The sequence below is a fragment of the Telopea speciosissima genome, chromosome 11 (genome assembly GCF_018873765.1).
Source record: "Telopea speciosissima isolate NSW1024214 ecotype Mountain lineage chromosome 11, Tspe_v1, whole genome shotgun sequence".
Taxonomy (NCBI): domain Eukaryota; kingdom Viridiplantae; phylum Streptophyta; class Magnoliopsida; order Proteales; family Proteaceae; genus Telopea; species Telopea speciosissima.
In genome coordinates, this window is record NC_057926.1 from 36594896 (window position 1) to 36608904 (window position 14009).

The following is a 14009-nucleotide window of genomic DNA, read 5'->3' on the forward strand; positions in this document are numbered from 1 at the left end:
CACTCTAAATTGAAGTAATGATTGATGCCCATTAAGTTTATAGGGGCAATTTTGATGGATTTAGAATTAACCATTAGGTTAATTTATAAAGTTTGATATACTACATTAAGGTTTGATCTAAGAAGGACAATTCATAGTGATACATGGAAGGAAATGTTCTTTGTATGAACATGTACCGCCATGATTCATGGATTGAAATTCTCATTTCAAATGTTTGTTGCACCCTAGGATAAAGTTCGGCATGGCCATGCATTGAATTGAACTTTTATCAATTAACTTGGCATTTTGCACGTGGCACTAAAGGCCAAGTGGGAGAATGTAAGCCAATGTGGCATCTGTGCCACGTCAGCACAGAATAAGAAATGCCACATCAGTACAATATAAAAAGTAATTACTTTAATTCACATTCCATTTAGAAACACTAACCATCTTAGTGGGAATGTGCACTTCATTAAGATAAAGTATTATTTCTTAATATTCCTTTTAGAAACTCTAACCATCTTAATGGTTGGATATGGGAATAAGTAGTATCTTTTCATATTCCTCTTTGAAATTCTAAGAACCATCTTAATGGTGGAATATGGGAATATGCACTTCATTAAGCTCCATTAAGATAAAGTCCTTGATGGGAGGAATTATTGAGATGAGAGCCTTAAGGAGATTGGACTCCCTGGTTTTAAAAGCTATATATATATAGCACACAATCTATCTATCAAAGGTGTGTGAAAAGTGAAAAAGATTGAGAAACTTTTAAAAATCAGAAGAAGTTCGAAGCAATAACATTCTACTTCTTCAAAGAGTCAACCAAGATCTATAGTAAATAAAGCATGCTAAACAATTTCTATTGTTCTAGTACTAAAATTCAAACAATGTCAATTTTTGTGATATTTAATCAAGCTCATTACAGCTTGCCTGTGGGCTAAGGCTGCAAGTTGCAATGATTATCATTCTTTATACTGAATAATAATAATATTTATATTCAGAATCACAAATTAAGCACTTGATGCTTCAAAGAGTCAACCAAAATCGATTGAAGAGAGATCAAGATTGATTAGATAGAGGATGGCGAATCTCGGTTCTAATGGTGGAGGTATGTTCCGTGTACTTCGCCTTAATTTCTTAGAAGTTCGAGTTAAATGCAGCCATGTAAAAAAGGATATATTGTAGCTTGTAGAGTGTGTAATCCTATTGTCATGTAGAAAATGATATATTGTAGCTTGTAGAGTGCGTAATCCTATTGTCATGAGACATGAGCAATTGTTGAATTTTGCAAAGAGAATAAGATCCCAGCCCGATTGCAGGATGTGTGCAAATACAAAAGGTTGTATTTGATTAAATTAGATTATGAAATTTGACAAGTGGCTAATATAGACCATGTCCTCACTATTTAACAAATTGAATAGACAAATCATCATTACCAGAAAGAAAATAAATAGACATCATTTATCCATGTAGTAGAATAGATGTTTTGTGATATTTGAAAAATAACAGACCATTGTGACAATAGTACTGTTTTTTTTTTTATACAAAGAAAACTTTGTGAAAAAAAAACTACTGAAAGATAACAGATTTAAGATTGTCAACAATACTCCCTATAAGCATACTTGTTATGGCTTTCACAACCAGATGATAGCTACCAAAACTAACAATCTATCCTTCTTAAGTAATATTACATACTATTAATTAAAGGGAAAATTACATATACCTCCCCTATACTTTGGCCTAATTACATATTCCTCCCCTTGATTTTCCCACTTACATTCAATTCCCCCATAGTTTTTCAAAAATTACTAATTCCTCCCCTGTCGTTAGCATCTATCTGTTATGTGCTGATATGGCGTAGTTAGATTTTTTATAATGCCCAAACTAACCCTTGGTCATTTGAGATGACCCTTTTGCCCTTCTTCTTCATCTACCTCCTCCTGCAACTTCGTCCCAACCATGCTCCAGCAACCTTTGATTTTGACACTGAATCAAGCTTTTCTGAACCCAACAATACCCTTCTTCTTCATCATGCTGCAATCCCACCCGCCCCCACCCATGATGCCCCCACCCACCTCATCATGGATAAATCCACATTTTTATCCATTTCATCTTGCTTTCTAGGGTTTGGTAAGAATCGTTCTAACTGGTCCCTGGATTCCTATGAACCCAATTAACAGGTGTTGAAGATGATAATGTCCAAAGAAAACAAAGTACAAGAAGTAATGCTAGGGCTTGCAACACAGGTTTTCATGTTCATGACTCCTTGAGAAGCAAGTATCACGTTCAATCGAACTGGAATCAATGAGATCAAATTAACAACGAAATTCATGCAAATTCTAAAATTCTATCAATACCCATCAGTCAAAGCTCCTAGAATAAGAAGGTTTGCAATCGAGCTAGCAATTTGGATGATGAAGAACAGCAAAGCAACGATTCATACTTTTAGGGCTCTTGGGATGGAGGGGGCGCTTGAGATTGTGAGAGAGACGATATCAGAGATGGAAAAGGCTATAACAATTTTTCAGGAACAGTTGGATTAAGTAGGCACACTGAAACACTCCACTCACTTGTTGATAATGCACTTGAGTTTCTGCAAATCTAATATTATTTGACTAAATGCACATTGTGTTTAGTTATTGGTTTTTCTTGGAAAGATTTAGAGATAAAATTCTTCATTCTTCATTCATTCTTGAACCCCTAATTTCCATCTATAAATACCTTTTGCTCTCCTCCCTTAGAATCAATCAACTTTGAAGCTGTAAATAGAGAGGAAACAGAGAAAGGGAGAGGTAGAGAGATGGCCTTTTTTCAGTTTCTGCAACTTCTGGGATTAGCCATGGCAGCCATTCTCATGTTCATATGCTGGATTTTGCCCATCCAAGCTATAAAAGGCTTGAAAGAATGGTTTTGGAGGTCCAAAATCAAATTTCCCTTTGAGGAATATGGAAGATATGTGGAAAAAGGATAAAGATTCTCTTTTGAAACTGTAAATGAAACCCATAACGTCCATTCAACTGTCTTACCTTTGCTCGGTGGAGAAAATTATATGGTAATTAGTTAAGCTTCATGGTCCATGGATGGATTATCTTTGTGTATATATTGCTAAGAGGAACAGAGTGAAGGAGAGGAGGCAAAAGGGCTTTCCGATAAAACCCATCTGCAGGTGGCCTCGCTCAAATCATGGCTGATTTCTTGAGTGGTTTGGAGAGTAGGGTTTTTATTAGAAATGAAAAAAGTCAAATGGGTTTGTGAGGTTTTTTTGCAGAGGGATCTCAACTCTATGCTTGGTTTTCTTTCTTTTTGGATGGCCTACCTTTGGCTAACTTTGAAGATGCAGAGATATGGGGTATCTTGATCACCGAGGCAAGTGGCAGCGAAGTTAGCGATGGAGTCGACAATGGGGGGGGATTGCGAGAGGGGTGGGGGTGGGTGGGGTTACAGGAAGAAGAAGAAGAAGAGAAGATGAACATCGTTTTTAATCAAAAGGGTGAGAGGGTCATCTCACAAAGACTCGATATTTCTCGATGTTGCCGACCGTGAAAACAATCTCCGAAATCTCTTTCTGAGAAAATTCCCAACAGATACTACAAGTTCTTGCAAGCAACTTCAACAATTGCAGGGCTCGTTTCATCATTTATATTCGATTATTTGTTTGGTGACTGTTCTTGAGAACCCTCTCTCCAGCACGTCTGAGATCAACGATTTTTTGCAGGAGACCTCTAGTGTTACCGTATAAGAGTCTGAAGAGGAGGAGCCAACGGCTGTAGTGATGGCGGCTACGGTGGTGGTGGTGGCGGTGGAGGAGGAAATAAATGAGTGTTTTAAGGTTGAAGATGATGAAAAGGGTATCATTGTACTTCTACTTGTGGTATTTTAGAACAACGGTAATATTGTCTTTTTAAACCATTAACTAACAGCTCCCCAACACCGTCAGTCATAAGGGGTCAAAGTATAAGGTGGCAAAATCAAGGGGTGGAACGTGTAATTAGGCCAAAGTACAGGGGAGATATATGTAATTTTCCCTTAATGAGCTTGAAAAGACCAAATCTGTTGATAAAGCCTCAAGGGAGATGGCCGTCCAGTTGTGGTGCTTGTGGAGTGATGTTAGTGTTTACTTGTCTCTCTATATACATTAGGGTCTCTTAATTCCTTCCCATATACTCATCAGATAAGCTGGTCACTTCCTGATGATGAAGAAGAAGAAGAAGAAGAAGTCTTCTTCAACTCCAATCTACGGGAGCTTAAAGAGGTACTGGAGTGGGAGAACATATCAGAGAGTCGATGGTGGTGAATACATCATCAGGAAGAAGTCGAGGGTCTTGAGGCTTGGAGGAGGGAATAGTTGTAGTATTCGACGGTCATCATTATCATCATCATCAAAGACGAGAAATATGAAAGCAATTGCAATTGAGAATTAAGTGGCCCATGAAGGTTTTGAGGAAGATTCGTGAAGGTTACATAAATATGATGCTTGGGGTTGCAGGCAATATTGGCTACTTGGAGGATCCCAAAAATGTTTTCGGGGAAAAGAGGATTCCAAGAGGGAGACCCATTCCATCAGTTTCCAAGTTGAATGAATTTGACAAGGAATTTATTCTTAAGGTTTACAACTCCATTGCTGCATCTCGGGAATTTGTTGCTTCTGATCTGAGCTGATCTGATCTCAAGTAACCTTTTTGTATTTACTACTTTTTCTTCACTTCTTCTCTACCCAAAAAAAGAATTTTGGGTTTATCTGTTTGTTTGATCTTTATCCTATGGGACGATGAAGAATTTCATCTTCCCATTTCTCATTGTTTTGTGAAAGTGTGGATTGCATTGTTTTGGAATCTTATCTTTTTTACCTTGTCTAAGGCTTTTGTAGTGCCTCTGAGTTTCTAGGCCGCTTGGCTCCTGGGCCATCCCGTCTCAATGATGTTTTTGTACATGCTCCCATTGACCCCACACTGGTGTAGAGGTCACATGCCAGATAGGGTTGTCCTGCCCAATTTTTAATTGATTACGTCCCTGTATTAATGGGATAGAAAGAAAAAAATAAAAATAAAAATAAAAGGGACTTATTGCTGCAACCATGCATAAAATGTGTAATAGAGACTGGCCTGTCATTAATATTTATAGTTATGAATGTTATAAGGGTATTGTGAAAACAAAATACACAAGAATAAATACATATGGGCAAATTTCACGGACACCCCCTATAACTATTCGAAAAGGCAAGTACACCCTAAATTTTACAAAAATATCACAGACTACCCTTATTTTATATTTTTATTTCAACTTAATCCACTCCGTTAGGTCTATGCAGTTAAGTGGCTGTTAACTCTTTTATAATGGCGAAAGTACCCTTACCATAGGGTGAACTTCCTATTATACCCTTAAGGTTAAATCCCCAATATCCCAAATACAAACCAGAGAGCGTCGCCGGCGGTGAGCAGTAGCACCGCCCCCTAACCTCACCCGCCCTCTCTAACCCTAACAATCCTATACCAAAAGCTTTTGAATTCAAGAACTACAGAAGATCGATTAGTTCTCGAATCTTTATCGCTTCTTTATCTTCTTCTCAATACCAAAGAACTATAAGGAATCGATTCAACAAGAACAGAAAGGGGAACCGTAACAGCAGTGAGTAAAGCCCTATAGATCGAGTTCTATAGTAGGTTGCAGAGAGTTTCCACGGCTTCTGGCAGCGATTCTTGAGTCAATTTCATCATCATTAAAGGTATTGGTTCTCGACTTTTTTGCGAGATTTCAACTTTGATCTGGTTTCAACCTTCTCAGTTTGCAGAGGAGAGAGAGAGAGAGAGAGAGAGAGAGAGAGAGAGAGAGAGAGAGAGAGAGAGAGAGAGGCATATTGGTCTTTGATTAAGTGTGTATTGATTCACAAAACTTTATGTTTTCTCTTCAATTGGGTGTTCATGATGCCTGAAGGAGGTTATTATAGTTCTAAGAAGACGGATGATATATGTGAAGATGTTTGTGGCGAGGTATTTCCTCTCTCCTTTCCTAGAAAGGTTTTTTTTTTTTTTTTTTGGCGTTTAGGATGAACTCTCCTTTCCTCTTTCCTTTTCTTTTTTCTCCATCGATTTTTGGTAAGTCATTTAAAATTATTCTGTGCTTTTGGTTCGTTTTACAGTCAAATGGAAAACGACTTCCTCTTTTATTCAATCTATGTCCCTGGATGTGTACACTTTCTTGGTCGTTGTCATCATAATATGAACCCTAACTCCGTTCACATAAGGGTTTAATTATCCATTGTTTTGTTATCTATTTAAAACTGGGTGTAGATGTTGGAAGAGAGTGCATATTTGAAAAAATAGTTGCAAAGAACGAAACAAAGGAAAAAGGTGGAGGAGACTGGAGAGGGTGGTGGCAGGGTTGCAGGGATGCAAGAGAAGGAGGGCTGGAGGGGGGGGTGGTGGTGGTGGTGGCGGCGGTGGAAGAAACAGCAGAAGGAGAAGAAGGAGAAGAAGGGGAAATGGGTTTCACGGTTCGATTTGGGAAGATTATGGAATCTTAGTAATTTAAATAAAAATTACTAAGAGGGTAAAATCAACATTTTAATTTTTGGGGGTAACCTTGCTTAACGTCAAGGGGAAGGTTGACATTTTGACAAAATTTAGGTTGTACTTACCTTTTCGAATAGTTATAGGGGGTGTTCGTGAAATTTGCCCAATACATATTTATGAAATTGCTTAACAATATACATCGATCACCTGTCCATCCATGATATACCCTAACCCTAGAAATCCAGTAAGAATCGTTTTTAACAAACAAAATCAGGTCTGGTATATTGATCGATCCGTATCGGTATCGTCTATCTATCCGATCCTGTATCGGTGGAATGGTTTTAACTGGGGGATAAATATAAATATATCTAAAAAAGGTTGAGTAAAATTAAAAGAAAATCGTCTGATTCAATCTGATACAATCAATCTGTATCAATATCGATAAAATCGATACTGATCTAGATACAATTTTTTAGAACCATGGTATGAATCATAATTGGACCTTGGTCAACGGTAACTGGTTATGGGTCCGGTACTTGGGAAACAACCTCTACACAAAGCCGTCGGTATTTTCATTTGTAAAGCATCGAGATCAGAATCGGCCTGATTCTAATCTCTACTGTTAAAAAAAACTTTCCTCTCCCCCAATTGCTCAAGAGAATCTTTTTTTAGGACAAGAAAATGTTACCCGGTCGCATGATCCTTATACCAACGTATGGGCCAATGGAAGCATCAAATGGGGTGAGATTTTTGTCTTTCTATAGAGGCACGGTGGTCATTTCACGCCCCTGTGTCTAGGGCTCTAGGCACATAGGGCATGCAACTAGGGTGCGTTTTTCTGTTTTTTTAATAGTATGCTCAAGAGAAACTATTCATAGGGTAGAGTTGTAAATAAGGTCAGATTCAGGGGTAACTTGAATTCAATAGAGTAGTCTACCCTTACCCTAGAGATTCTCATACCTTCCTCTTTATTGGCGAGTCTTTCCATCTTCAGTGCTTGAAAGCACCCGCTCCAGAGAGCTTTAATCTCAATAGTATTCTATGCCGTTAGATCAAATTGGAAATTACGGATCCAACGGTTGATGAGGCTTCCTCTTTAACTGATAACTGAACACAACAACAGAATTAATTCATATAAACAAATAGAGAAAGCAATCCAACTGTCATCTGCGCAGTAAAAACTTCTACGTTTCAAGATTCAAGAAAGTCCCGCCAAAACTCTCTCTTTTTCTCGGTCACTCTCTGGCCATGGAGGAACGTCGTCTTCGATCGATTTTATGGATCCTCGCCGGAAGATCGACGGCGACAACCGTTCTGTTGACCATTTTGTTCTTCGTCATCCTCTCAGTACCAGTGTTCCCAGTCGCCGGAATCGCAGAAACAGAGCTCGAGACCGCCATTGACGCCCTTCGATCGAAGGGCTATGAACTCTTCGGCAATGCCATCGAATCCTCCGATCTTAAGTACGAGCTCCTCGACGGCGGCGACTCTTTCACCTTCTTCGCTCCCACCAACTCTACCCTCTACCATCTCGATCTGGTGTCACAGGCTTCAGATTACATTCAGACCTTACGATTCCATGTATCCCCTCATCGTCTCACCATCTCCGATCTTCAAATCGCCTCTATGTCTCAGGTGCCTTACCTGGACAGTCTGGTCCCTAATCATATTATCTTTATCTCCATTAATCATACCATGGAGATAAACTTCTCCGCCGCCCTGATCGTCGACGACGTTCCGATCTCTATTCCCAACCTATACGTGGGTCCCAGCATTGTCGTACATGGACTCGATGGAATTCTTGCTGTCAGATTTCCGGAAGGGAAGATCGTTTCTGGCGATCCGATTATTCTTCCTCCTGCAATGTCTCCCGCTCCCACTTCCATCGACTATTTGTGGCCACTTCTGTCTCCGACGATGCAAGATTTCATAACACCTTTAATATCACCAGTGCCGACAATGCAGGATTTAACAACACCGGCAAGTTCTCCAGCGCCAGTGAACGTGAGTTCAGGATTCAGAAAGCGCGGGCAACACCATGAGCATCGGAGGGGCAAGAAACGGCACGGGAAGAAAGTTAGGAACGACGGGGGCGGGCGTCAGTAATTCTTCCCCATTATACGCTCGTGTTTGATGTTTGATCCTACTCTGGTGATTTTCAGTTTCGTTTCGAAACCATCCGATTCTTTTTCCGGTTAAAGATCCATTTTCTTTTTCTTCTGGTTCAATTGTTTAGTCCGATTCTCAGTATTGCCATATGATTTCTTTTTGAAATCGTGTAAGAAAATGGTGGCTTTTCAAATTCAAATTGTTCTATACAATAGAACACAGTAGTAGAATTCTGTTTCTCTGCAACTTCTTGAACTAATTTTGATATTTCCTTTTTAATTTTCAGAGAGTATTGCTCAGAAATTTGGAATCTGGAAGGACCCTTTAACCTTACCACAAAACTAGCTAATTAAATTCACTGACACAGAGAAAGTATGAGACTTGATGATGATAACCAACCCCAAACAATTTTATTAATTCCTGCAATTCAAACAACCACTACAAACCTTTCTTAAATTAACCAACGACAGCAATAAGACCAGTAGGGGGTGGGACAGAAAACAAGGGAGATGGAGCTGGGGATTGGGACGGCGAGGGAGATGACGCACAGTAGCCTTGGAGAATGTCGCCCTCCTCGGCGGTGAAACCCAGATTGGTAAGCATCGAGGGCCAGCACTGACGAGTAATGAAACGGATGGCTCGGCAGCATTCGAGGCCAAGATAAGCCTCACCGTCCATGAAGAAGAGGATGATCTCGTTGGTGCACGACCGCAATTCTAGCAGCGCATTCCAGCATTCTACCATGCCACCCCCTCCTCCTCCGCTCTCTAGATGAGCTGCGAGGTCTTGTCCGGGCTTAAGTGGTGGCAACTCTCGTGCCACAACCATAGCAACAGGACCAATTAAGCATGACATGACTAGTAACAAGGAAACCAAATTGTTGAGAGCCATGGCTAGCTTCTTTCTTTATTCTCAGTGATGATCAAGAGAAAGGGATTTCTGAAATTGGTGAGATTTGTGCTTGAACAATTCGATGTGTTCCGCCTATTTATAGGACATAACCTCACTGAGTATTGATTTGGGTTAATAATGGAGGAGACCATACGACTCCAAAACTGCCATGATTGAATCACAGACGGTCGTAACTGAACAAATGAGAGTTGTCTCCACTTGGTCTCCCACCCATTTATATCGAGCTTCAAGGCTTCAACTTCCGAATATGCACCATCCTTTAAAGGGAAAAAGACAGACACTGGAGCACACGGAACGACTACTCAACCCCTAGTGAAATAAAAAATTTCATCCAAACCAATTAATTCCTCTGTGCACATTCTCATTGGCCCCCTACTAGTGCTGGGCCTACATGACCGGTTAGCATTCTCTTGCCCATCCCAGGCAAGAACATTCTTCCCCTCCCCCTCTGCCCCCCCCCCCCTTTTATTCATCATAGGGAAAAAGATCTCTACTTGCTTGTGTTTCCTACACCCTATCACAGGGCACAATGAGATGATGTCTCTGCTCCCTGGGTATGTGTTCACTCATTGGCCTAGGCGCTTGTGTAGAGACCATGCGACCAAGTAGAGATCTTTTGCCCATTATTAAGAATGAATCATCTACAAAGATCTGGCTCGACCTTTGTGGCTTTTCATTGGGGTGGTACTCTTCTTAAAAGGTACAAAGGCTGTATCCAGTATTGATGCAGGTTCAGACAAATTGGATACAGTGCACTCTATTCTTGGAGATGGTCTTTGCAGCCCAGGGTCCTCCTCTTCAGTAAATCTCATTCAGGAATGAGGACAATTGAGCACTATTAATAGGCAGAATGAGCATGATCTAGAGTCCAGACTCCATCAATTGGAAAGACACCCCCTTTGGCCTTTTTACTACAAAATTGGATTGGGAAGTCATCCGCTGCCCCAACCCTAAAGTGGTGTATGGTTTCAAATCTGCATCCCTGGGCAATCAGTAATGACTTGGAGTTTTTTTGGTTGCACCCACCTTATGAAAAGATCAGCTTCAGAAGAGAAACCTCCTAATAGCGTCCCTTTTAACTACTTAATTTTGTTGGGCAAGAGAAGGGACCATCTGTTCTTCAAATGCACCTTTACAAAAAAACAAAAACAAAAACAAAAAAAGTTCGAAGAGATATCATTAGGCAAGAGATCTCAGAAAAAGTGTCATGCAAGAGGGGCATTGGGTTTTTATTACACTATTGCCCACATTTGGAAAGATAAAAACTTCTGTATTTTTCATAACAAAACTGGTATCCGAACGTCTTTCACTATGAACATCCGAGTGGACGTTGAGTCCAGCTCACGTTCATGTACGTACTTGAGCGTACAAAAATAACTCCCAACTGTACAGATGGACCATTAGAGGGGCAAGCTCCAGGGAAACGGATGAGCTCCTCGCTCACTTCAAAAGCCCTCATTGCACCATTAGAGGGGCAAGCTCCAGGTCTACGAAGCTTCGTTTTCAGTGATAAACAATGAAGAAACGCCAGGTAGGTAACACCCCACCCCCGATTATTTCTACCCGTATTTATCTCTTTCCCGGCCTGCAGATCCCTCTACCACTGTTTAACTTTATCTCTATCACCCCCGACTTTCTCTACTGCTAATATTACTGCCCTCCACCCTTCCCTAACAAGAAGTTCTTAAAAAGAAGGATCAAGTTTATCTACTCAGTTTATCTCCTCTTACCTGCAGACCCACGATTCTACACCTCTGCTTAGTCCTAGTTACTCTCGCCCCTAAACCTTGATTCACCTTTCCTAATACACGATTCTCCCTCTGCAGTTGATAACACCCATAACAACGAATTTCACTCTCAGATTCTCCCCACAGCCGAGCACACCGCCCATTATCTATCTCAACGACCCTGTGCTCTCCACCGATTTCTTTCCACATAGATTTTTAATTTTTCCTCGTCAATCTCGATTTATTCATCTCGATCTCTCACCTCCCAGATTCTCCCCACTGCCGAGCACACCCCTGAATTTCCCATAACCACCTACCCTGAGGATCTTTCTATCTCCCTTAACTTTCTCCCAGGTTCTTCCCACAGCCGAGCACACCCCTGATTTTTATTTTATCTATTTATCATCTCCTTTATTTTTTATATTTTTTGGCACGAAAAATCCCTATTGCTCCTCTTCTTCTTCTTACCACCCCCTGCTGCAACCCAAATCACCCTAGCTGCCCCTACCCCAAACCAGAACAGAAGCAGAGGAGGGTTCGATGACTGTGGTTGTAGAGGGAGAGTAAGACTCGGCTGGGTTTCGATTCAAGAAGAAAAGAAAAAGAAAAGTAATAAGAAGAAGAAGAAGGAGAAGAAATCAGGTGAAGAAAACGATTAGTATAAAGACGGTTTCAGATTGGGGAGGAAGATGGGTGGAGGGATGCCTTTTTCACCCACCACTTAAACTACATATTGGCTTTGGATTCGGGCTCTTTCTTAAAAAATTATTATAAAAATCATTTGCACCAAACCTATTTTTAATTCTACAATCGATTATGTTTGGTAGTTACCAAACACATTTTATTTTTTCATCAAAAATGATTTTTAGTAATAATTATTCTAAACAGAAATAAAAAACAAAATAAAATGTGATACCAAAGAGGCCCTTATTCCTAGAGGAAGGAGCCAGAAAATACTCAATCCTCATTCCTAGAGGCCTTGCTACACAATTCTCTCGAGAATTCACAAGACAAAAGGAGATGCCAATCAAATTTCACTTCATTTCTACACATAAAAACAAAAAAAAAAAAAAAGCACAACCACAACCACGCCATACGCCATACGCACGCCGCATCCCACGCACGCACCACACACACACACACACACACACACACACACACACAAAAAACAAACCCCCACACACACACACACACACACACACACACACACACACACACACACACACACACACACACACGTAGAATTGTGATCAAAAGTTGGGAAAGTTTCTTTTTTGTTTGAAGGCTTTCCAAAGGAAGATTTTGAAGTTAGGGTGACTACTTGGCTTCCAAATTAAATTCCAAAACCTACCTATCATCTCTCATAGTGTTCACATTTCTATGAGACTGGGATACGAGCAGCTACAGCTTTGGTAGAGAAAAGGATCCAAATTTTGTCAATGGACAAATCCATAAATCCCTATGTTCAAGTTTTGCGTGATAACATTGTTGCACCTTATCTCTGCCTTAATCCGATTTTTCATGTCATTTACCAAAAAATATCCAATTTTTTGTGCCTACACAAATTAAGTGGATATTGACTAACATTTTGTGTATAAAGAAATTGTTGCTTGTGATTTTGAAGATTCTCATATTCCCACTTCGGATCAGTGTACTGTTACATCTATCTACAAATAGCTCGAGCACTCTCTAATTTTTTCCATTGAAGTGCAATTAGAACCTTCGGACTCCTCCCGCTTCGATTGAGGGAGGGAGTTAGGTAATATTGTAATTATGTATCTATTCTTGTGTATTTTGTATTCACAATACCATGTAACATCCACAATTATAAATAGTAATGATGGACCAACCATATTAGTATTGGAACATTTTTATCTTCACCACATTCATGGAGGATGACACATTAGGGTATTGTAGATGCTGAATTTTGTCACCCCCCCGGGCGATGACAACTATTGGACACGACCGATCATTGGAGTCTCGCTCAAAGATGGACTTGCCCAAAACCCCCCCAAAAAATGGCCAAAAAGACTAAAAAAAAACCGTTCTTGGAGTTGCTGGTTCGCGGAAGGCTCCATGGCACTCCCTCCTCGACGCCATAATATGGTTCTGTACAATGGCAGCACTGCAGAGGCCTCAGCATCCGCTACACCACCAAGTACAATGGTCGTACTTTCACGGTGTTGTGGTCCCGTTGAAGGCGCCATCAAGGGTCAGGGCCCTCTATAAGAGGTGCCCTCCCCATTTTGGAAGGAAGGTCAAGAGCCTCAAGAATCATATTCTGAGTAACCCAAATCTATTTCACATTGTTGTTACTTTGTCCAACGAAAGAAAGGCAATTCGTTTGTCCATCTCCACTTGAGCTCGGAGATACTCCGCATTTTGTATTCGTATTGAGAATGCGATTTTCTCGTTTTATTTTATTTGGTTGGATTCGATTTCAAATGTATATTTCTATTTTGCAATTTATTTCTAGCGCAATATAGATCATTAAAGCAACTCAATTTAGTATAAATAGTAGTTTATACTTGTAGAAATATCATGTTTAGTTTCTTTTTATATATTTGATGCATTGCAAGTTAGTCTTGCATATTAGTATAGGACATATCATTATGGGAAATGTTCAAACTCAAGCATCTAGTAGAAAGATCAATTTAACTGGGTGAGATGGAGTGCTAATACCTTCCCACTCTCATAACCTGACCTCTTACATAGACTCTATCCAGACCAGATGGAATCACGTATAGCCCTATTTCTGTTCACCACAGAT

At 40.2% G+C, this 14009-nt stretch overlaps 2 protein-coding genes across 2 annotated transcripts; one reads left to right on the forward strand and one right to left on the reverse strand.

Annotated features, from left to right (window-relative positions):
- The first annotated feature begins 7739 nt into the window (after positions 1 to 7739).
- On the forward strand, positions 7740 to 8597 carry LOC122645046 (fasciclin-like arabinogalactan protein 19). Its single transcript, XM_043838398.1, has one exon. It carries the CDS (start codon positions 7740 to 7742, stop codon positions 8595 to 8597), a length of 858 nt encoding a protein of 285 aa, XP_043694333.1.
- Positions 8598 to 9056: 459 nt separating this feature from the next.
- Positions 9057 to 9491, reverse strand: LOC122645048 (egg cell-secreted protein 1.2-like). The gene has a single exon (XM_043838399.1). The coding sequence runs from the start codon at positions 9489 to 9491 to the stop codon at positions 9057 to 9059; it is 435 nt and encodes a 144-aa protein (XP_043694334.1).
- Between the last annotated feature and the right edge of the window lie 4518 nt (positions 9492 to 14009).

Excerpts from the sequence above, each read along its gene's own strand:
- LOC122645048 (XM_043838399.1), bottom strand. The coding sequence starts at position 9,491 with ATGGCTCTCAACAATTTGGTTTCCTTGTTACTAGTCATGTCATGCTTA.
- LOC122645046 (XM_043838398.1), top strand. The coding sequence starts at position 7,740 with ATGGAGGAACGTCGTCTTCGATCGATTTTATGGATCCTCGCCGGAAGA.